At 30.0% G+C, this 24,973-nt stretch overlaps 2 protein-coding genes across 5 annotated transcripts in view; one reads left to right on the forward strand and one right to left on the reverse strand.

Annotated features, from left to right (window-relative positions):
* Positions 1-24,973, reverse strand: part of LOC131845792 (sphingomyelin phosphodiesterase) — a 26,058-nt gene continuing 1,085 nt past the window's right edge. The window contains exons 2-13 of one of the 3 annotated variants that reach the window (XM_059194890.1): positions 8,539-8,633; positions 7,472-7,950; positions 7,160-7,391; positions 6,588-6,748; positions 5,199-5,371; positions 4,260-4,454; positions 3,152-3,405; positions 2,930-3,039; positions 2,307-2,491; positions 1,743-1,934; positions 781-855; positions 1-191 (exon numbers count right to left, since the gene is read on the reverse strand). In XM_059194890.1, coding sequence (XP_059050873.1) covers positions 828-855; positions 1,743-1,934; positions 2,307-2,491; positions 2,930-3,039; positions 3,152-3,405; positions 4,260-4,454; positions 5,199-5,371; positions 6,588-6,748; positions 7,160-7,391; positions 7,472-7,950; positions 8,539-8,605 — 2,076 coding nt within the window. In that variant the 5' untranslated portion in view covers positions 8,606-8,633 and the 3' untranslated portion in view covers positions 1-191; positions 781-827. Of the gene's footprint in view, positions 192-780; positions 856-1,742; positions 1,935-2,306; positions 2,492-2,929; positions 3,040-3,151; positions 3,406-4,259; positions 4,455-5,198; positions 5,372-6,587; positions 6,749-7,159; positions 7,392-7,471; positions 7,951-8,538; positions 8,634-17,497; positions 17,559-24,973 lie in introns of those variants that run through there. The other 2 variants (XM_059194889.1, XM_059194888.1) reach the window with 2 other exon arrangements.
* The window catches only part of LOC131845793 (uncharacterized), a 14,071-nt gene continuing 6,128 nt past the window's right edge, over positions 17,031-24,973 (forward strand). Inside the window, exons 1-3 of one of the 2 annotated variants that reach the window (XM_059194892.1) lie at positions 17,031-17,173; positions 20,923-20,968; positions 24,584-24,700. The gene's annotated coding sequence lies outside the window, so the exon portion shown is untranslated. The remainder of the gene's footprint in view (positions 17,174-20,922; positions 20,969-24,583; positions 24,701-24,973) is intronic. The other variant, XM_059194893.1, reaches the window with a different exon arrangement.

Genomic DNA, 24,973 nt, shown 5'->3' on the forward strand with positions numbered 1-24,973 from the left:
AAAATAATGTCATGTTTAAGTTTCCAAAAGTTAAACAAATGCAAGTGAGGCTTTATATTTTCATAATCAGCGGTGGTGACACGAATTCCGTTTTAGCTCAAATGTTGTTTTTATAGTATTTTCAGCCGAGTCCCAATACAAACTTTGGTATTTGATACGCCACTTGAGGTAATTGCATTATCATTGACATCCTGAAAAGTAATGTAAACTGTTTGAACTACTAGTAATGTTGAGGCGAATTCAAAATACAACTAATTAATCTAATATTTACAAATACTCATTATAAGTAGATATAATATTATAGAATACACATCATTGCTTTATTAAACTATTGCACAGTTTATACGATTATAATTGTTACAATTATTGGATTATGAAAATAATTGCATTAATTCTATGTTTTATTAAATAAGAGATATATTTTCCCCATTGAATTGATATTGATATTGATATTGTGCACTTCCAGAAAATGTATTAAATTATGGATAGTACCTCATTACGACATTACGCTGGATTGAACAAACTGCAAATATACCAACTCTTCATAAATATATATATAAATGATATTGATATCCGTATCAAAATTCATTGCATGGTTTAGAAAAGTGGTCAACCCATCAGACATCCCCATCAACAGCGACTTAGTTTTATACTGTTTAAATAAATGTTTTTTTTTTCATCTATATAACTAAACTAAGAATTGTAGATGTTATAGGTACTTATACTCTAAAGCTACTTGCAGATAGATTGTGAGGTAAATATAAATACTATTGTACCAACCTTATTCTAAGCGTGCAGGTAGTTTCAAAATTTAGTTCCATCACCATTTATACTTGCTGTACACTAGGTATAGGTCTGTATTAAACAAGATTATAAATTAAATAGAGTTTGTTCATATATTGTCAGAGACTTTACAAAACTAAGCATAATAATAAATGAATATAGCAAGAAAAATCTGAACAATACCAAGTTATTAATGACACAAAATCTGTGATTATGGATTGTGTTATCCATAATTACAGATTTTATACTTCAAAACAATAAACCAATTTGAATTTTTCTTGATTCTACGACTTTAGCAAGTTGTCAAAAATAAGTATTTAAATGAACTAAGTTCAATATTTTTTTAGCGCAAATAATTATTGTAGATAGATGTCTATATATGTTTGCTCAAACAATTTATGCACAGCCTCTAATTTAATATTATTGACAGTCTAAGAAGAAGTTAGTAAGGTAGTAAAGGTATATCTATTTCATTCTTTGCAAGTAAGTAATCTTTCTCCCTACCCCTAAAGTAAGTATATAACTCAATTAAACATTATAATTAAGTGTGTACAAAATAAAACAAACACCAATACATCAGTACCTAATATGAAGACATATGGAGGTTTTAAGATTATGTCTCAATAAAAAACTTATTCAAACATAATGTTTACATTGTTTGTAAGTAGCACCACAACCAGTATATGACTCTACCGCTCTATGACATGACTCTTATTATACTTTGATATTAGAATCATAAAGCGCTAGACTTGGCATAAATATTAGATACAAATTTCGTCTTCAGCGTTTTCTCACTATATTAAAAACGATGAGGGTAAATATAATTAAATGTACCAACATAGATATACCACCATTGATGGAAATTAGTATGTTCATTACTACATAGGAATAAAGCAATTAATACAGCTTTTTACAAGGCGTATGTTATCCAATTGTTGTAACTGCTTGATGCAACTCACGAGACAGATAATCCATTGTAGAACCAGGCGCGCCAGGTCTGGGGTGCTGGTGAGGTACCATCAATGCGTGCTTCTATATGTCCGCACAACGCTCGGCGGTCGTGCGAGCGTCCAGAGCGCGCATCGCAAATTAGCCGTTTGCGACACTCACCATCGCATATCCCACGTCTAGGACTGTTCTTCCAGTAATGCCTACAAAAATTAAGTGTGATAATTACTGTAGCATTCCAACTGGAAGCTTACTAATGCTTATATTATCATATTAATAATGAATATTAAAATTGATCGAATATTCCGTTATGAACTGGTTTTTCTTTTGCCTATAAAGAGTTACATAATGAAATCCGCGAGTAATATAAATTATATTCCACGAGTATAGTGCAGTACTGAGGAATACTGAGCTATGTAGTTGATCATAATAAGTTTGTCTTCAAAAATATTCAAGTCTAAAACAAAATATTTATAAAATGCCGAATAGAGCACAAGTTTTTAATTATTTTGATTAGGTACTGTCTTTTGATGACTTTACATAAACGGGAAAGAATAATTGCAAATTGATATTACTTGTGATATAAGTTAAAAACTGTTTCCTGAGCAGTCATCTCGTCTATAAACTTATCCCAGTCCTGCGGTCGGAGAGCCGGCATAGAATACGCTGACCTCGCTGAGTACAACTTGTACCAGATCGGATAACCAAATTGATTTGCTTCTTTTAAGTTCATAATCCAAGTTTCATGGTCTACCACTTGCTGAAATAAATGCATATTTACAAGATGTGTCAATGAAATTTTAGTAATACCTAGTAATTAATAATGACGCTTATGTTACTATCTTCTCATAGTAAGTACGTACTCTTAATATAAATTAAAAATATAAGTAACCCAACTTATATGGCTATAAACAAGAAGAATTTATATACATGTGTATGTAATTAGAAGTATATTTTGGTTAAAGAGTCAATCTTTAACCAAAATATACTTCTAATTATATAAATTCTTTAAAATTAGGGCAAAATCATTATTGATGGGCAGCTATAAATTTACAACAGCAAAAAAATACTTTACATTCTGTGGTTGCAATATTGCTCTAAAGTCTACTCTCTCAATGTGTTTATATTAGTTTGATTGTTTATAGTTCGATTGTATTACTGTCATAGCCTAGTTTATTAATTACATAGTTTAACTCACTCTTGTTGTTGCATCATGATCACCATCCACATAATATATTCGATATCCTAGATTCAAATCGTAATAAGGAGATACGGATGGGCCCACGTAAGCTATGTTAGTGGCTCTGCCTGAAAACATCAAATTATATAAAGAATATCAATTAATCAATAACATTTAATTCATTTTTATTTTCTTTTGGAGGTATTTAATAGCCATTAGATAGTTAAGAGATCTACTCACCGAGATCGTTCGGATCGTAAAATACTTCGAATTCGTCAAAATGGGTGTGCCCGAAAAATTGTGCCGTTATTGTTGATTCGTATCTATTAATAATAGCGTAATAATTACGACTCCAAACTTTCAGGCAGTCTGAGTGTCCAGGGGGGATGTGGCCAATAATATGAACCTTTTCACCACTGAATTCGGCTGATTGCAATTCGTATATTAACCATTGCAGTTCAGTGGCGGGGTCGGTGCTGTTCATTAACAACCACCTGAAAAAGCGAATTCGCTAGAAATTAATCATTAGGCCACTGGCTTACTTGCGAACAGCCTTTAAAGACATAGAATTATTATCAGATCAATGTTATCACGAAATAATATAGTCAACTAGGTCATTAAGTGGATGACCAAATCATTTAATAATACCAGTTCTATTATTTTGTTTCAAGGTAAACGGTAAACAGTGGCATTTAATAATGCACCGAATTATCAGAATCAACTATACTAATAGTCGAACCTTTATTTCTCATGCAATAGTAGAAATAATCATTATTGAAATAAACTTAATACGAGAATAATAAATAAGTAGGGATTGATGGTAGAAGGGTGACAATTTTGGGTTATATGTACTAATAATTTTTTTTGGGGTGTGCCGCCCTTATCACTTATGGGTATGAAAAATATTATACGTCCTATTCTCAGACCTATTGAGTATAATATACACAAAATTTCATAAGAATCTGTTAAGCCGTTTCGGAGGAGTTTTGTTACCATCACTCTGATACAAGAATTGAAGATATACACATTAATATTAGAAGATATACACACGTTGTTTAAGCTAATACAAGGTTTACCAAAGCCAATATGAATTTACCGGAGGAAGGGGATTGTTAGCAATGTGAACTCATGACTCCATTACTATCAATGTATCATGTCAGGTTGACCTCCACGCGGTCCCCCTGGAAACCATCATGATAAATTGCTGGTGAATTTGTCACGATGGGCTAACTGACCTGACCTCATGTTCATTTTATCATCCTCCACTGGTGCCCCCCAGCGTAAACCGATAGCGCAGGCGGGAGCACCATTCCATTATCAAACATAAGAAATATATATATAAGTTTACCAGTTTTTATTGTTGCAATAGTTCATATTGACCGATATAATCCGGAATCCGGGTCGCACCAGCACCGAGTAGAAGGCTCCGCGACGCACTGTATAAGAGACGCCGGCAGGCAACCAACGTCGCCACTGCGCATCCAACTCATTGTACAGCCAGGCTATACTCGATTCCGGAGACGAGATGTATGGTGGTGGAAAACTGCAATCACAATTTTGGTAGAATTAAAGAATAGAATAGATAAATAAAGCCATAAAACACAATAATTGAAACCACCATGTACGTGTATACTTATTTTATACACGCATGCAAAACATTTTTATGTTTATTATTTGGTTATCTAACCAACTGACAATATTATACTAAGCTAACTTGTGTAGGTATACAGCAACATACCCTGTTTTATTTCAGAAGTGAAATCAACTTCATACTGTCCTTGAATAAAATAGTTACTTTGTGGTATGGGATATACATAATACCTGTGATAATATATACATGGAATAATATATACTTTTCATAAGGTAAAATAATGGCGTAGAATACAAAGTAGGTATATCTCTCAACCTCTGTCTCCATTTATTAGTGTCTATTTAATAAATTCATTGAATAATATAATTCGTACAATTATTGTATGTATCTATAGGTTTAATTTCCCAGATATTACTCTATATAACATTCATAGGTATACATGAGTCAGAGATAATGTGTATGGGTATTCGCATTCATATTACATAATATAATAAAAATAGCCGTTATCTATATTTTGGATCACTAAATAACAAAACGGATGTGCACCTATATGAATATTATATACCAATCAGTAACCAACATCCGCTGATTTTCACTAGATAATCAAACAACATTCATTGAAATATTACGAAAATAACCGAATATTGTTCATAATAATAATTTTTTATACTTTTACAGGTAGCTTGATGGTTGTACCTGTTTACTGGTGAAGATTCATGGTTGCCCAGTGCAGGGAAAATTGGAACTCCGGGGAACATATCCGACATTTGCGCCACAGTTTCTTGGAGGACCTTAAGGTTTTCTTCTTTCGTTTGATTCCAGACATCGTGTGGTGGAAGATCTCCCGTCCATAATATGTAATCAATGTCCTGAAATATTTGAAATCAGTACATAAATCGCGAATGTAATCCATATAGGACAGTTAGAGGTATTTTTAACTGAAAGAAGCTGTAGTTTTGCGTGTAAGATAGGTACTCGATACCTATACTCATATGTCTATCGTTATCGAACTAGACTCTGTAGACCTTTGTGTCACCTATTTGACACGCTAAGCAGTTTGCTTTTGAAACCTAGCCTGGTTGAAGAAATAAAACAATTGCGTGCATGTCTTGCGATTTCTAATGTTTAAGCTTATTTTATACTAACTATTTCCTGCGATTTCGTCTGCACAAACTTTCGTCTCCTACTTCAACCCCTAGAAGAATATGTTTTTAGATAAAAGGTAACTGTCCTTTTAAATACAATCTAGCTTCACGTTAAATTTCATCAGGATCCGTTCACACGTTTAGTCGATAAAACGTATATTAACACTCTTTTTTACCTTATATATAGATAGACAGACAGACGGACACACTTTAGTTTCTTCATTTTATTAGTTAGTACTTATGGACTATTATAATAGCTACCTAACATTTTTTATTATAATTACCATCATCAAAAAGTGGTTAGCTATAAAATCTTAATGATCATATAACTGTCCATATTTTGATAATTAATAATTAAGTATTCAGGTTAAGTATTCAGTTAATTTAGTGATAACAATATAATAAGTAAGTATTATACCTATTGTATTGATAGGTTTGTATAAACAATTAGTCATCTATATGACCAATATACTTAAATACTGACTTATGTAGACGTATTAATTTATTATTTTTTTACACAATATAACTTCTTTGTTAGCCAGTTGATTTGTTAATAATAAATAATAATTAATTAATGGGATGATTTCTAAATTGTTTTTATCTATATGATACATATTGATATGTATCATATAGATACATATGTGGCGTACAACATAACGCGTTTTCAATCCAAGCATAGAATATTATGAAGTTATAAGAGAAAATTAAAAAAACAGAAATGCTCTTTTAACATAAACTGTAGATTCACGCTTTATAATTATATACCTAGGATGACGATAGATAAGAGATATCGTTAGATGCTACTAAGTTATTGTACTATCTGCCGTCATATTAATTAGATTTTTTTTAAATTAATTATATAATACAGGCATATCAGAGTGTTGTCTCACCGAGCAATAATCCATAAAAAATAAGGGAAAAAAGAAGACAGCGATCTTACTGTGTGTGTATCAGCAATATGTTTCAACATGTGGTCAATGGTTCGTTTGGGTGTATCACATTTACGGTAATCTCCCCAGCGGCCGGCTCCGCTGGCCGGTGTTAGCACTGGACCGCTCGATGCACGGCAGCAGAGCGGTTCGTTGCATTCTGCGTTGGCACCTGCAACATACGTAAAAACCTGTGTTTTATTTCCAAGGGTGAGACATGACAGTGAAACTATTGGGCATGATACTACAGTTCTCCAGAATGGAAAAACATAAATGTTCGTGTTGCTGTTCATGCATATAAGAGACGGTTGCCACTTACAAGTCTTTTGTTTACTATTCTAGTTATATAAATAAAATTTTTTCTATCGATTATTTTCATTAATCAGTAATATTTCAAATATATTATTATGAAATGAGTGTCTAAATCTATTATTACCCATAATACAGATTACAAATATAAGAATACCTACCTATATTGATTTTACTTTCTTAATTTAGATGTAAATATGTCGTGTATAATAAAATATATACGACACATACATGCAGGTACGCAAACACAATACATTAAAAACTATTAACATACCTTCGGCATAGTAAGGATCAAAGTGCGTGTCAGAAATTTGTAAGACTTTGAATGTTGGTGCTTTGTCAACAGGAATATCAAGTGAACGCGTAGATGGCTTCGGCACTGGTGGAAAAGACACTTCCCATTCATGGTATGGGTTGTAAACGTCACCGCAAGCATCTCCTATTACAAAACTGCATATTTCATTGGGACCTATAGTAATACGTTTTAACACGTATACAACTTCACTCTAAAATCAGAAAAGATAATTTCTGTAAATAATAAACAATGTAATATATACTAAAAGTATTTGAGATAAAGAGTTCTTACCCCAAAAAGTCGCGTTACACCTTCACAAACACGGGTGGATTGAATATTCAAAGATACACAAAACTGATAGATCATTTTTGTAATTTCATCCTTGCTTTTCCCTGCTTTGATATAATGTTGCAGAAGGCCGGCTCCGGCTTTGCATGCTGTACAAGAGACTTTAGACATTACAGAGTGTTCTACTTCATAATAAACTTGTTTTAAATTGAGCAATTTCAAAGCTTTTTCCACAAATAGAGGCAAGTTAGTACTCTTGTCATTGTCCCATAGTAATCGTGAATAATTTCTTTTCAGTGCAGCCATATGAGCGATTAATTCGGTTTCGTTGGCTGAAGGAGGCAGTTTGTGAGTGAAGTTGGATGGCACAAAGAATGGCTCTTCGTTTCGTGGTGTTATTGTCCAATTCCATTCGTCTACAGGTGGGTTCCATTTTATTAAAGCTTTGCTATCTCTTGTTTGTTGAAAAAATATAGGACTACCTGAAAGTATAAGGCAGTTTTAATATAAGATAATATTACATAGTTGCACATTTAAATATTTAGGGAAGTTATTAAATAATATTAATATATTATTATTCTATTATATAGAATGATATCTAAAAAAGTTAATTAGAAGATGATCAGGTATACCTAACATTTTTGTGTGCAGGAAAGCATGTGTTGATGTCGGAACTCCATTGATTGATATGTACCTACTAATTATTGTTACTTACATAAATGTAACAAAATTACTTAATTTACTCATACATACACTTGTATGTATGAGTTGTATACGACACATAAGTATATTTCATTTTAGAATTATGAATTTATCTGCTAAAATCTTAACTCTTTCCCTATATTATAATATAATATGAATGAATAGACGATCTTGACTAGAAAACAAAATAATTAATTATTAAACAATTATTCAAAATAGCAACACGCAAGTTTCTTGCTTGTTCTTATGATGAGTATGATGAGTAGCTTTCCAGTATGATTGAACGAACGGTAGATTAAAAAGATAACTATTCTAAAATGCTTAGATAAAGTTTATTTAAATAAATTATTTCTATTCTAATTAATTACCTGATACCAAGACTGCTATGGCGACAGTAATCAATATATGCAGAAGCCATGATATTCTAATAATCATAACTGAAAAGTGCAGAAGGAGGAAGCGTCTGTAACAAAATAAGGCTATATCAATTTAAAATAATTAAATAAATAAAATTGGGTAAACATTGACTACTAGATATGCATTGATTTCGGTGGTCTAGTTTAATACATCAACTTACTTCCAATGGCCAAGGGTTCGATTCCCCGCATTATGATGGCATTTGTATTCATGAGAATGATTGTTTTGTATTGATCTGGATGATTTCTATGTAACGTATTTACAAAAAAAAATGTATTTCAGTATTTCTATCTGTTGACTAGTACCCATTATACAATTTGAGTTTAATTTGGGAATTTGGCACTCTCTTTCAGGTTGATGCAACTAAGTACTTTACTACAAATAATTATGTGGACGACAAAAATGTGTGTACCTAATCGATCATATCTAGCTGTATAGCATCGCCGACGTGACTGGATAGATTCACTCACGTAATCGTGGACGATTATTTTATTAATTTTATAATCATAATAATATATGTACATTATTACTACTAATATATGGATATTATATTATGAAGAACATTTGCATCATCCTATCACTTTTATTTAAATAATTTTCGTAACATTATCAATAGTTACACATTTAATATACAAAAATATTGTGATTTTGTTCATCGTAATACTATGTATAAATAAATAGAATAAATATATTAATATTATATGTCTATATCCTATATATATGTTGTTATTATTGCGTAATCCATTAACAGTAGCATTGTGTTATTATCTGTACGATGTAGTTATATTATATTCCTTTTTCCGCTAATAACTACGAATCATATTAAAATATAATAATTAAGTATGTGACCATATTAAAATAAAATTACTTACATACATAGTTACTTATGAGATGTTTTTCAAGCAATTTTCTTGTAGATACCTATTAGATATTTGCCTAAACTCTATAATAATTATCTATTTCTCATAGAGTTACCATTTAATTTGTAATCGACCACCAACTTAAACCAGGGCTTAGTCATTACGTTTCAAGATTAGACATAAATAAGCAATAAAACATACTTGAGAAGACCCTGATTACTGGCAATAAACGTGGTAAATACATATTTTAGAAATTATTATATGTAAGTACTTCCATTATTAGGATAATGTGAGTAACGTAATAAAACTTATGGGATATTTACTAGCATTTATCATTTTATTTATTGGATAATATAGGATCCATAAATTATCCAAAAATATGGGTATTAGATATATAATAAAAGATTTAATCATTTTCTACTAAACTTTCGAATCACAGGAACATGTAGAAAATCCTCAGTGAAAGTAGGTTAAGCGGACGATGGGCGACTTGTTAATATTATAACATAAAACCTCGTAACGATTTATAATATAGTTTTGTTATTATTATAACATAGTTATGTAACTCGTTAAATTATTATAGCCAGTTGATGTCCAATATATTATGTGGTCTCTCTTTAACATTTCAAACAAGTTGTTTACCTACCTATTTACGAGTAATAAATAATAATATACAAAAAATAGGTATCAAAATATTTACGCCAAGTTATGACAGAGAATACCAAATATCAAATACGGAAATACCTGTATCCTTATGAGGTTTTCTTGCTTTCTCCACTATCGTAACGAGAATACCTGCTATATAGGTACTTTACATGTCGGCACAGTATCTTTACTTTTATATCAGCCAAAGCACAATCTATTATATTTTATCTCGATAATGTAATTTAAACACCCTTGGTTACATAAATCCTTCCCCATTTGTGAAAGTTATGACAAATATATCTATTAACTGAAAAATATCTCTGTATATACGGACACATAAATTTGACAAAACTAGCTAAATTTCGTTGGAAAATATAAGTGATTTACGCTTCTTGTGTTCCGTTTCTTCGATCACAAATTACGACTTCCTTGGAATAAAAATATCGCAGTCTTACTTTATAGGCGAGGTAAATAACAGTAAAAAACATAATAGAATTAAAAGACTGCTTTACCAACGATCTCCATATTCTTTGATAGAGTTGATGGAGATCGTTGGTAAGGTAGTCTACTAGTGGTTAGCATAATATCTATATGACCATGTAGGTAGCTCTGAATGATATCTTGCGAAAGCGCCCATGACACTAAAAGTGGAAACTCCTATCGAAGTTGCTATGCTCCGTATAGCAACTTCTATTTTGCATGTTCAACGAGACACAATAATTCACAGTGTGAAACCGAATTGCATATATTTATGAATCAGCAGATTTTACTGGCGGCAGCAGTACGCGGACGTGGGCTGCCACTTTCTCCGCGCTTCATTGACTTTGTTGGAAAGTGACGGTGGTATCGCACACGACGCGTTTACTTATCGTAACTTGGCACCAACAATGAAATTACTTAATGTATCTTTTTATCGTCGTAAATTGATTACGACTCTAGAATATATTTAATATGAAGTCATAAATGTCATACATAAAAAAGTTATATGTTAATATCATACTAGCAAACATAAGTTAGGTGAAATCATACATTATTAGATACTATATTCTTATTAATACAGTACCGTGGAGTTTCTTTCTAATGTACATGACGATACGAAGTGTATTGTTGTTGTGTCATGACAAAATTATAAACTGTAATAATACTGCACTAATTTAATAGTATTTATTTATTATTTATTAAAACTTTAATGCACATAATTGAATGTACATATGGCGGACTTAACACCATGCGGCATTACCTACCAGTCAACCATGGGTGGTGCAGAGAATAATTGTTGGAGGTGCAAATTTAAAAAAAATATTTAAAACGATACACATAAAAATATATATATAAATAAATAACTTACTTTATTATATATATACTTACATAAACCATACATAAATACATATTTAATAATCTGACAATGAAATATCATAGTATTACTATTATCATAACAATAGTATTGTTATTGTTAATTACAATAAAATTGAAGATTTGTCAACGCGCATTAAATGATGCATCGTATCGCTTACAGAAAGCAATAAGTAATTTATTTTTATACTAGCTGTACACGCGACTTCGTCCGCGCGGAATTAACTTCATTTTTTACAATAAAAGTATAACCTAAGTTACTCCTTATCAGTTACCTGCTAAAAAAAAGTCCCGTCAAAATAGGTCCAGCTATTTCAGAGATTAGCCGGAACAAATAGACAGACAAAAATTGTAATTCATATGCACGTAGTAAAAAACTATTATTTCACTATTACAAACAGACACTCCAATTTTATTTATGTGTATAATTAAATATGTCATACGTCCTAAGTTCGTTATTATTTATTTATTTGTACGTTAATTTCTGATTTGAATATGTGTTAAAATTGCATCGAAATACATTATATGATAGATAGATAAACGCCATAGTGTATTGACTAATAAAATTATTATATGGTACATATTAATTAGATATGTCGTATTAATATATGTATTCGAAGATACTACTTTAATTACAATCTATGTCTCAGTGTTATAAAAATAAATATAATTACATGTATTTTATAATATCAGTGTAAAATGTTATTATGTTTAAAAAAACATGAGTCAGTACGTAGGTACGCAAGCTAATGTTTTAAAGCTAAAATAAGTAGGTAATAAATAATATCTCAGGACAATTTACATAGCGACGTCTGTGTAGTCTCAAGCTAAGCACAAGCTCTGCTTGTGTTACTGACATCTTATATAAATACATAGATATTTTTTGTTGTAAATACATACATATAGTACATAGAAAACACTCAGACCGATATAAACGATCAGACTCATGAATACAAATGTTTGTACCGTGCGAGGAATAGAATCCACGATCCTCGGAAGTAAGGAGGTGAGCTAATACCTACTCTAGACCACGGAGACTGTCATAATAAAAAAGTAGAATTGATGATGACCATACTGAACCATACTAACCATACTGAAGATAGCCGCTGTGCCCGCGGTTTCGCCCGCGTTAAATTTCAATATAAAATATAGGCTATGTGTTATTCTGATGCATAAGTTATATTACTGTAAAGTTTCATCAAAATCAGTTTCGTAGTTTTTGCATGAAAGAGTAACAACCACCCATACACCCAAACTTTCGTGTTTATAATATTATTAAGGTAGATAATACTGATACCCAATGCCAGTTATTTCGTATTTTGCAGTATACAAATAATTAAATGATAAATAGGAACGCCATTTTTTATATTGAATATCAGTCTCTTTATGGAACTCGCAAGGTCATTGAAACTATACACTACCAACTTGGGACGTTGAACTCACCTATAAATAAAACTGTATTTCATCTATATAACTTACATAAATTATGTTTTTATCTAAAGTAGGTAAAAGCTATTTAACAAGTCGCTGTCCATCTGTTATCGTCTGTTTGTCTTATTATTTTTTCTAAACTGTTGTAGAAAAGTGATTGCTAGATTGGTGACAAATGACCCCATTACTAATATTGTACCCTCTGAGTTCAACCGTCATAATGTCCCCCTTAGATACCATCATAGTTTATTCGATATAAATTTTAAACGAGGGGCCAATTAATCAGACTTTATCCTCGTTAGAGATGTTTCACCATAGTATAACGGCAGCGTAGGTGACGTCAGAATTCTCTCATCATCTACGTAAAAAACAGTAACAGTAATTTTGTTACGGTTGTCTAAAAATGTATTTATTATAAAATGTTTACTGTGTTGTCTGGAAGAGATTGCTTATACTATAAGAGCGCATTTTATACCTTATTATTTTTATTTATATTCTTTATAATTTACTTCTGGTGCAATAAAGAGTAAAAAATAAATAAAACATCTCTGTATATAAAGTATCAAATCAGTAATAAAATGCAAAGAAAGCCTAAGCGACGACCGCACTCCAATCTTTCTACTTTTGACTTTCTGTGAATCCAAGTTCGTGCCAAATAAAGTCGATGTCTTTTAATCCAGCCGGAGCAGGTTGCAGCTCTCTTATTTATTTTCATGCCACGTTTTTTCTAGATAGACACCGGTGAACCGAGTGCTGATGGTTATGTCAAAATAACACGTGCTTATGGATTTAGATTTACATTCAATAGTCCGTTAAACTGGCCAGTTACTCAATGTGCACGCGAGAGGAGTATTTATATCAATAATGAGTAAACGTAGCTATGTGGAGATACACCGTTTTAAGAATAATAAAGAAGTAAATTTAAATTATTAGTGCCGTGATAGACATTCAACCGAGCATGAGTCAAGGATTAACATGTCCGGACCACTTTCATCTGAACACCTTTCTGACCGCCAGGTAATCACTGTCATATCCACTTTCACTGTTACCAATTGTCTTTTTCATGGTCATTATTCGTCCGTTCCAGAGGTTACTTTATAGTTGTGAGTATACAGACAATACACGTACCTAATACAAAGACAAAGCGAACATTATACGGTTACCTTCCATGTTTTATGAACTTAAAAGTCATGAAGAATTCGTCGTATAAATTAAATTACTTTCTGTCTGTTTATATCTTGATTTTATTATTCATATTTATTCTTTGACCCGCGCAACATCGTCTGCATCACATTTACATGACATTCATCATTATATTTCGCCCAAATTTACATAATATCTTTTAAAATTATAGCCTACGTGTTATTATGATGTATAAGCTGTATTACTGTAAAGTTTCATCACGTCATTTGTTATAATATCATATATATATATATATATACTTGCGTATATATATATATATATATATATATATATACGCAAGTAAATACATAGTTGACCAGTGCACCTATCGATAGTTCTGTTATATTTTTTCATTTAACATTCTATAGACTACTAAACTACTAAACAAGGAAAACACGATTGCTAATCGTACTAATACAAAGAAAATCATTGCTCTACAACTAAGTGAGGTACGATACATATCTACATTGCTCAATTGGTTAATCGACATCGTTATTACATAATAATGTTGTTGATTAGAAATACAAATTAATTAGACAATGTTGTTTTTTAATTGAAATAAAAACAACCGTTATCAAAGTACTAATTTAAAAAAGATTATGGTAAACAAGGAATGAGATAATTTATAGTAGCTACATCATCGCATAAATATATTTCTTAGACCTAATTTAATTGTTCTTTTACAAATATAAAGTTACCTATGGATTTTAAATGATTAACGATTACATATATATTTTTTACTTCTTGTTTACATGTATATTAAGAGGCAAATGAAAGTACTATAAATAATTAAAAATGTACATTTAAAAAAAAGATTACTTTACAAGCATCGAAAACTTAAATTCTTTTAAATAATAAAATGACATTCTCTTTATGATACATCTATGTAAGTTTTTTTTTATTAAATTTATTCAAGGACGCGCCAGCCTTTTACTTTCTGGAGAAGAGTCCTTGCTCGGATCCAGACAGCCTTTACGTAAACTTTCATTTGGTTCATCGAACTCACTTTCACCTACCGATAACATTCCTATTGTGAACATTGGAATGCACTTCCATCATAACTTTTAGGAAGTCTTATGAAAGCTATTCAAATAAATACTATATTGTTTAAACAATCCTATTAAGTTACGTGACAACTACACCTACATACTTTGAATTATTATTTAGCTTTATAAATTAGAAATAAAATTAAAACTGTATTATTAGAACGTTATTTCTAAATAATATTTTAATATTAGGTACATTGAATTCCTTAAACGGTAGCGCCGCCTTAAAAATTTAAACAGAGTCGCTTCAATCGTAACTATTAAAGATGAATATGAGAAATATGATTAGTGTTTAAAATAATAACTGATTATTTGATATGAATTTGTTGTAATAGAGAACAAGATGTAGCTTAAAATATATTTTAGTATACGCACATAATTTTATTTAACATGTTGGTCCAATCATATATGTTTCATAATAATTGTATCATAATATTTAAAAAAATAATATATATTAGATAAATAAATTACCTGCCTAGTTAGGCGTTCAAACGCAAATGAAGAGGCAGAAGCAATAGTGCTTCTGCACTGTGAATTCTGCAATGTGAATAAGTGTATAAAAGATCGAGTAGATGCTACAAGTTTAAGACCACAAGTTTCTTTTTATTTCAGGAATTACTATTAACGATACTCATTGTCAGAGTCATAGACCTAGCTAAAAAAGATTTCCTATTTTAATAATTTATGGAAGTAGGTTATACCGATTATGAATTCAATACTCAATCACGTGTTAATCATTAACAAGTACATTCAAATAATAACCCTTATCCGTAGATAAATGAATGAATGTTTATTTATTTTTCCACATATCTACATATTATAATACTAATAATACGAAAATCTGGCAATGATGATGTTATTAGATAGTGTTATATTCCTCTAGTGGACTCTTATCTATATATCTAGATATATATCTTACGCCTTCATTGTGTGAGATTACATACAATGAAGAAAGTTCTTATACTACCTTCAGTTATTTACCTCAGTTTCACAATTGCAGATCTTAAATACTATTTTAACGTGAATTTAAGGAAATATTTTCAAAAAAGAAGAATTATTCTAAATTTCCAGTTTCTAGATCGATTGAGTTGAACATTTTTATACTTTGTTATCGTTATTAATAACTTAAATTTAAAAAACAGGATATTGATAATCACTTACACTCATTAGTAATTATAAATAAAATAATGTTATAAAGACAATATAATGAAGGATAATGAACATCGCTGTTCAATCCAACCGTGAACTGATTAGTCGTAAGTTAATTGATTGATTACTTGTAGTAAATGCTGGTCGCAGTAAATGTACTCGGTGCATTGCAAGTACCATACAACCTTTTCTTTCGAGCTATTTTCTCAATTTAAAAGGAAGAATCATAACACCGTAATAACGAAGATGGGTTTGGAATAGATTTAAATTTTTATTAATAGAAGGCTAAATTAAAAAAAAAATTTGCTTTTACCGACCTATCGAGGGTTGGGATCGAGGTATCTTTTTTAATATCACATATACATTCTATTTATGATCAATCGACTTCTACGTATTTTTAAAATAATATGTAAAATGTCACAGATATAATAATTTTAAGAAAACAGTCACTCTATGTAATTATATATAAAATTACAAAAATAATACACATATCACATGATAATTGGCAGGGGAGGGAAAAGTTCCCCACTGCCCATAGCTAAGAATTATAAATTTATAACAGTCCGATAATTAAACTGGAGCCATGTTTCAATAAATCAAAATTGAGTAATCTTTAATGTACCTATAGTCTCTGATATGCGTATCGCATTCGCAATTGATGATCAGTTGGGGGCATGACTGGTCACTGAATGTGTGAAGATTTTTCTCATTTGCTATTCAGTATACGACTCGCACTGGCCATGCTATCTATAGTGGTGTATAAATAGTTGTCTCCGGCCTGGACGCCGGGAAAACATGTACATTGATTTTAACTGATAAAATAATTGCACATACCATATTGTGAGAACCCGTATTACATAATTTCTAATAAGTAAGTATACTCGTACACATCTCAAGCCAGTAGACACATGGTATTACAGGTAAGTGTGTTGATCATTTATATTTGATTTGCGTGTCTTGGGAAAACCAATTTGAAAGTATCTTTTCAAACAATTATTTTTACGATCATAAAATTAATTTTATTAATCTGACGTCATTTTATTTATCATGCAATGATACCTAATAGACCTAATAGAAATAGTTACGATATATTTGTTATAAGCTGCTCGTTAATTATAATAATGTAGTATTTGAATTAAAAACAATATATATGGCTATATAATAGCCATAAACTGAGTTAAAGCTGTTAGTTTTAGTGAAATACCTATATTCTCTGATTAATTACAGTAAATCAAAATACTCACATAGAAGTTGTGATGATATTTAAGACAACACATAACAAAAAAAAACTATTAAATTAGTAACGACGCAGAAGTAATTTACCACATGAATGATAACTAAGCTGTATAACGAAGTTAATATTAAATCAGACTTCAATTGACCTCTGTGGCCCGGCGTCTCTGATAACTACAAGAGTTTTACTTATGTTTTTTTTAGTTGATACTATTCGAGTAAAGTAAACAATTCTTTTTTAATATATATTATCTTATATATAGTAGCAGCAAAATAAGTATTTATTTTTGTGTCATACATAGTAGTGACTTTGCCAATAGCGATCGCATTATCACCTGGAGAGCCCCAAATAAAAGTGGAAAGTATAAGCTTAGCGTTAATTTTTCTCATGTAAAATATCTTTGACATAAACTTTCATACATTATATGTATTTGTCTTTGCTACTTGTGTCTAAATTAAGAATAAAGTAATTATTTTTATTAATTTTGAAAATGTTATTAATTTGGAACGAAAGGACATGAAAAAGCTTTAAACAAATAATTAATTAATTGACTGATAATAATAACTTCTTGTACCTATTCCAATTTTAGAAGTCATTGTACTCTACTATAATCTACATTTGCAATGTTTGTCAAAGTGGTTGTGGAAATAACAGTATATCGTAACTAATAATTTCCATAATTTCAATACAGTTAACCTGCTTATAATTATACTGCTCAATCAGTTTGTACCTATTAGGTAGGTTTAAGATACAAATCACACTATTATATAATAATAGGTTGACTAGACATTTCAAATAACATTATGAATGAGGGGTACCCGACTACTAGGGGAGCTCTATTGTATTATGTGATATCCTTGGTGATATCCAAGTGTTCATGTAAGAACTACCTGTGATGAAAACTAGTGAATGAAAACGACGGTTATATTTTATCAGGTACTCGTAAAATTTATTCTTATTTCAATTAATTAATACAAAACAGTATAAAAGAGCCAAAAGCAGTACCCAATATGTCTAGTAAAAATAGTAAATTTTTCTTTTTAGAAAACGATATCGATAGTATCCACAAATCATCATAAAACAAATACCCATATAATTCATATTAAATATGGCTTTTACATGAAATATTAATTATAAATAGATTCATTGACTCCATTTTCAGATATTATCACTTTTATTGTTATCCTAAGTACCTTAAAAATATGACTCAACCTACCTATATATAAATACCTACCTAAATATTTACTCATAACATTACCTAATAAATGAAATACTGAAGCCTTACCTAATAAATGATACACTGTACTGCATTGCTTGTATCTCATATACTCGTACTTACCTACATTTTAATGTTGGCCGTCTGTAATACACTCTACTATTATAGATGTGGAAATACTTAATTCACCCTTAATATTAGCAATATTATTAACAAGTAGGGTAATTTGTTCAACTTAAAAATTCCTAAAATAGGCATTAAAATATAAATAATATTTTAATGAAATTAATATGGAACTAACGCAAGACATTAAACCGTCATCATTTACAAGAATAACTATCGCAATCCTTTGAATTTTACGAAGGACCATAAATACATAATAATGCTGTCATATTGAGAGCGTCTCCTTTTTCCAGAGTATTTTTTAAATTGATAGGTATTAACTATTAATTATTATTAAGATTTTATTACGGACTCGATTACGTAACATATTTTTTTTTAAATATAAGGTTGAATACTTAGTACGAAAAAAAAGTTTATGTTCGTAGCACCATCAGGTCATCTGTATGGTCTCATAATATTGATTTGTCGCCAGATTACCATACGGGTGTAATATTTTTGCTCTAATGGATAGCAGTACAGTAGTAAGAACCTAGTTGTATCCTGTGCCTGTGGAAGTTATAAATCTAAAGTATTAAAGATAGGTCATCTTGAACATCAGGCTATATATACTAAATGACATAAAACATTATATATAAATATGTGAACTTCATTACCTTGCCTAAGCTAATACGGTTACGCTGGCTGAGTCACAGTGGAAGATGTTGAATAAAGACGAGGTCAGATCAATTTACCCTATATGGTGAATTCATTAGGAATTGACCTGGTCAAAATCTAGGATTCTTGATGATAATGACTCAGTTACTTTGGTAGATCGACTTCTCTAACGTTGGCTACCACTAGTATATTTAGTGAAGTAAATAATAATATCCAACACGACTATTAAACTCATGCAATTCAAAAGAGACAGAATACAGAACACTTCAGAAGTACCTATTCTTAATTTGATAAAATAACAATCGGATCCAGACATTACTTATGCAACCTGCCTTCCACTGCATTCAGAATTATCGTGATTATTCCAATGCATAATAAATAACTAGATTAAATTCAAAATTAAAAATTGTAATTACAATAGAATTACACAAAAGAGATAACTGTATGTGTCAGTTACAATAGCAATACTAACAGTGCATACTAACGGTACGAAATCCATTAAATACAATAGAAACAAAGCAAATTGTTGTAACTAACTGCAAAGTGTACCAGGTAATTAGTTAAATTTGTACATACATTATTATATAATGTTAATAGTAAGTTATAATATCACTGGCTATTAAACGTCTGTAGTTTACGATTGTAGAGTAGGGAACAAACAATTTATTTGTGATAATTTCAGCGTTATTGATATAAAAATTAAACCTGAATAAACCTAACATCTCTCATGTACCAGTACCTATAAAATAACAAAATGATATTCTACTTCGTTTATTGACCTATGTAAAAACTTCTTTACATAAGTATACGACTTATCGTATACAAACTTATCATAATATACGGGAATGATATTTTCCAAAATACAATATAAATTCATTAAATACACACACAATGGAATAATATGTCTAAAAATCTAATAGAATATAATTACATTTCATATTATGTAAGTAAATAAACACCTAATGAATGATATATTTAATAGTTTATTTAGTAGATATTATAAATAATTCTTCGTTTACTGAACAATAAAGGTGCAGTAAAAATTTACAGGCCGGTATTAAACAAAATATTAGAGAATAAACTAACCAAACAAGAAATTAACTTAGTAGAGAAAATTATTAAAAAGTTTTGCGCGATACTTTCGCCATTTCAGAATTAGTTTTGATTAAATATTTGGAATAATTTATTCTCATATCATTCTAATACATTATTATTAGTAGAATAATATACGTATACTCGCTCGTTGTACTAGATACTATTCGCTTTGTATGTTGTGTTGTTATTAAGTTTATCTCGATGTATGTCGTAAGCAGTCGTCTGACTTAGAATTTTGTACTAAAGCCTATACCGAGAATGAATATCATCACATTACTGAATTTAGGACAGCTGTTTGTATGCGACAGAGGTGCATAGTACATATATGAAATCACTTATGATTCCAGGCACATCAAGATTCGCCGTTAACCTCGTTCGGGTCAACAGAAGAAAGTAAGTAGTAGTTATAATACACGCTGTAAATTAGAGTAGGTTTATATTTATTACACTATTTTTCTTATTACTTTCGACACATATGTATATACATATATTTGACATCTAAAATAGAACAATATCACTTAACGCACTTCTGGTATAGTATGTAAGATATCAGTTCCTTACCCACTGTGCCTTGATTATATATTTTTATATTTAATATAAATTCGTTTTATACTACTAGAGTATACATTTACAATACATTTGCTAAATATATAAAGGACTGAACTTCTTATTGTTGTAAGAAAGGTAATGCAATTAATGAGCTTCATACATTAAAAATACATGTACATACTGGTATGCGATTTTATACATAATATCTATATATGTGATGTTTCACGATATATCAGTAAATTGACAATCTGTATATTTACAAAATGTTGATATTTAATCCTGTATCTGTGTGATAGTAGGCGTAAATAATATAACCGGTTTAGTTTCACATCGCCGGATAAGACTCTTTTTATTTTATTTCAAAGTGTAGCGTTCCACCGATCAACTTTTTGCAGTGTATCCAGTGGCAAGTCATTGTAGAGTTAAGTAAACTAAGATGCAGCTCTTAATATAAAAAGTTACTCCTATTATATTGGTTTTATTAGTACAATAACAACATTTTATTAAATTATTGTTAGAATTATATCTAATTTGTCTTGCTCTGGGCCACAGCTTGACGTTATAGATTTGACCTTACGAATATGTTTATGATAGAGACTAAATATGAATGATTCTGTACCTGGCACCGACTATTTGAATGCATATTTTTATTTCTCACGTCATGAATTTGTTAGAATTCGATAGAAAATAACAAAACGAATATCGGTAGAAGGAATATCTACGTTTCTTTTCACTTCAGTCAACATATGACATAACAAGTATTATCTTACATATACATACATATCATAGGTTGTATTCATGTTAGAAAATAAAACGAAAGATTTTTAGATAATAAGTGAATATTTTTATATATTCTAAATAAAAAGTAAATATGTATAGTAAATACATATTTTTATTATTAGAAGTGAAAAAATATTCACTTATTATTTAAAAATAAATAACGTTTAAATGGTCTTCGTAAATAAAGACCATTCTAACGTACCTACCTATATTTAGCAAAATTTTACATAGATGATAATAATATATTTTATTTCTAATAATATCTATATAAAATATTCACGTCATGGTTTATTTTGCGATTTTGATTAAAAATATTCTTATCACGCAACCGTGTGACATACTACGTAAGTACACATAATTATTAGTTAAGTAGGAATTTGTCGAAATATCCATCTAAAGATTCCCAGGCAAAGCCGTAAAAATACTAGTCTTAATGTGATCAGTTAGATAAGACTAAAAATTTTGATTTCTAAATAATTCGCATAAATGAATGGTTGAAACGAGAAAGTTGAATAATAACTAGTTCCGTCATCAACCTATATATACGTAGTGGTGGTGCATACCTAGATTAGTGCAATGCAACAATATAATATGTACTTGCGTCCAAGATTCTGAAAATAAGCAAAAAAATATTTTAAACCTTAAATTTCTTCACATTCACCGTAAGGGCCTGTTCTTGGTCCACTTTTATTCTTTGTTTATTCCCTTCAATTTTGCTAAATCGGACAGATGTAGTACAGTATTTACTGTTTACAGAATATTTTTTTTAATGGACAGGCTGAAATTATTACGATATAACTAGGGCATTTATGTTTCATATTATATGATTTTTAGTCACATTGATATCAAATATATAAATATGCATTAAACCATAGAAAATATATAATTAATATATAATTACATATATCGATAATGCGTCAGCAATTCAATGTCCATTACAATATACTGGATATCGTACGTCTTGTAATTATAGATTCTACTATTTTTCTCGGATGGAGAATCACGTGATAATACGTGTAATTCTACAGCTTATAATGTAGGTACTTATATCAATACTGCTAAATTAGTTTGATTTAATTACTTTCTTAGTGCATTAAACCCTTATAAATTATTATTATGTGCTAAAGCAATTTATATTAACAAGAGTTACAAAAATGTACCATTCTTACAATTTAACGGATGGACATTATATATGGGACGTTAATAGAGACTTAAACAAAAACTTTTTCTAAGGTAAGATAAACCTTAGCAAAATATAATTTAATAGATACCTACAAATAACTTTTGAAGGAATTGTGATAAAATTTTAATGAGACACCGAATGATATTCTGTTCATATACCTACCTCTGTAGGTAAGTATATGAACAGAATATCCTTCGGTCTATATTTCTATTGTTATTAAATGATTATTTATGTCAGTTATATACTGATACCTACTCCTAAATAAGCAAATTATTATATTGACAAACCAATATTAACGAAAACATTAATTGTGTTACCAGTTCTTATTAATTGAATAAGTCAGCGGAACTGAACTGGAAAAATTACAAGAATCAACAATCCTATCACCTGTGAAGTATGTTTTTTTAGTTTAATTTCGCTTTAACACACACATTATACTTTTGAAGTGTATCGTAATGTAATTATTTTAAGGTAATATTTCAATATTACCTTAAAATAATTTTTATTTGTAAAAATGCCACTATGTTAAAGGACACAGTACTAAAGTGTTTACATAACAGTATACGTAACTGTAAATCATCATCATTAAATACACCTACAAAACAGAATTACCCTACGGTTAGTGTATAAGTCATAAGATACCCGACGCGATGTCTCGTTACTTTTCATGAGCTTGTTAACAATTTTTATTTTCAAGACATATACACAAACATAATAAAAATGTAACTGGACTCTATCTGTACGCAGATTATTATGATAAAAACTACTTTTGGAGAACTTTAGCGAAGAAATAAAAATGGAAACTGTTATTATTAAAATTTTAGTCTTTGTTTGTCTGTGCATTTACGTGCACTAATCTTAGAAATGGCTAAACCGATTTAGTTGTGAATTTCACTGATGTATGCATTACAATAAGCTTTATTTAAAATATTGTTTACAAATAACAAAATATATGTATACAAACTCATAGGCTCTACTAGTACCTTTAAAATAAAATAAATAAATAACCTAGAAATAGACACCTTTGCCATCTATATACAGGAATTATTTACTGACGATAGAGGTTTTGCCATAATATTCTTATGCTTAAATTAAAACAACTATATGTATGTATTATTTTTATAGTAATCCATGAGCGCTTGCCTTTTTTAGCTATTAGATATAATATAGTGATTCCGATTTTTGGAAATTGTATAGACTTGATTGCATTCTGGCAAATCTTCCATTTTCACGTCAGATCATTTATGGTGTACGTAGTGAACACCAAGAACTATACTTTATTCGTTTAAATTAAAAACCATGATTCACTCATTAAACATCATAGGGAGATTCATTCCTTTCAGCCAACTCCATATAATTATATTAAGTATGTTTTATAGTTTAGTAGAAAATACAGTAGTTTTTATTGCGGTATACTTCCTAATAAGTATGCAAGTGTAAAGTAGAATACAATCGCAGTAAAAACGATGAGAACCTGAGTAATTTTCACTTTTCAGATAGCTACGTGTAGCTGGTAACAAGTAGAGATAACTTGTCACATGAGTTATAAATTATTAACCCAAGTGGTAGATGGGTATTCGTTGTATACTGAACGCTCTCTCTGCGGACAGCACGTAAGTAATTTTTGCAAACTTGTTTTTAATTCATGCAGTCGTTATACTTTATGACCAACTGACACTCCTTACTCTTAAAATATGTTGTACAATTTGATATGTTTATTTAATGTATTACTTTTGAACATACAAAATAGCATATTACATAGTGAAATCAAATATCTACCGCTATTGTCTTAGGATAATATCTTATGACATTTAATATCAACAACAGAGTAATGCAGTAGGCATTAATGTAGATATAGTAAGATAATAGTAAGAAGAAATTAAGTT

Source organism: Achroia grisella, unplaced genomic scaffold, assembly GCF_030625045.1.
Source record: "Achroia grisella isolate CSIRO2021 unplaced genomic scaffold, CSIRO_AGI_Agris_v1 utg487, whole genome shotgun sequence".
Taxonomy (NCBI): Eukaryota; Metazoa; Arthropoda; class Insecta; order Lepidoptera; family Pyralidae; genus Achroia; species Achroia grisella.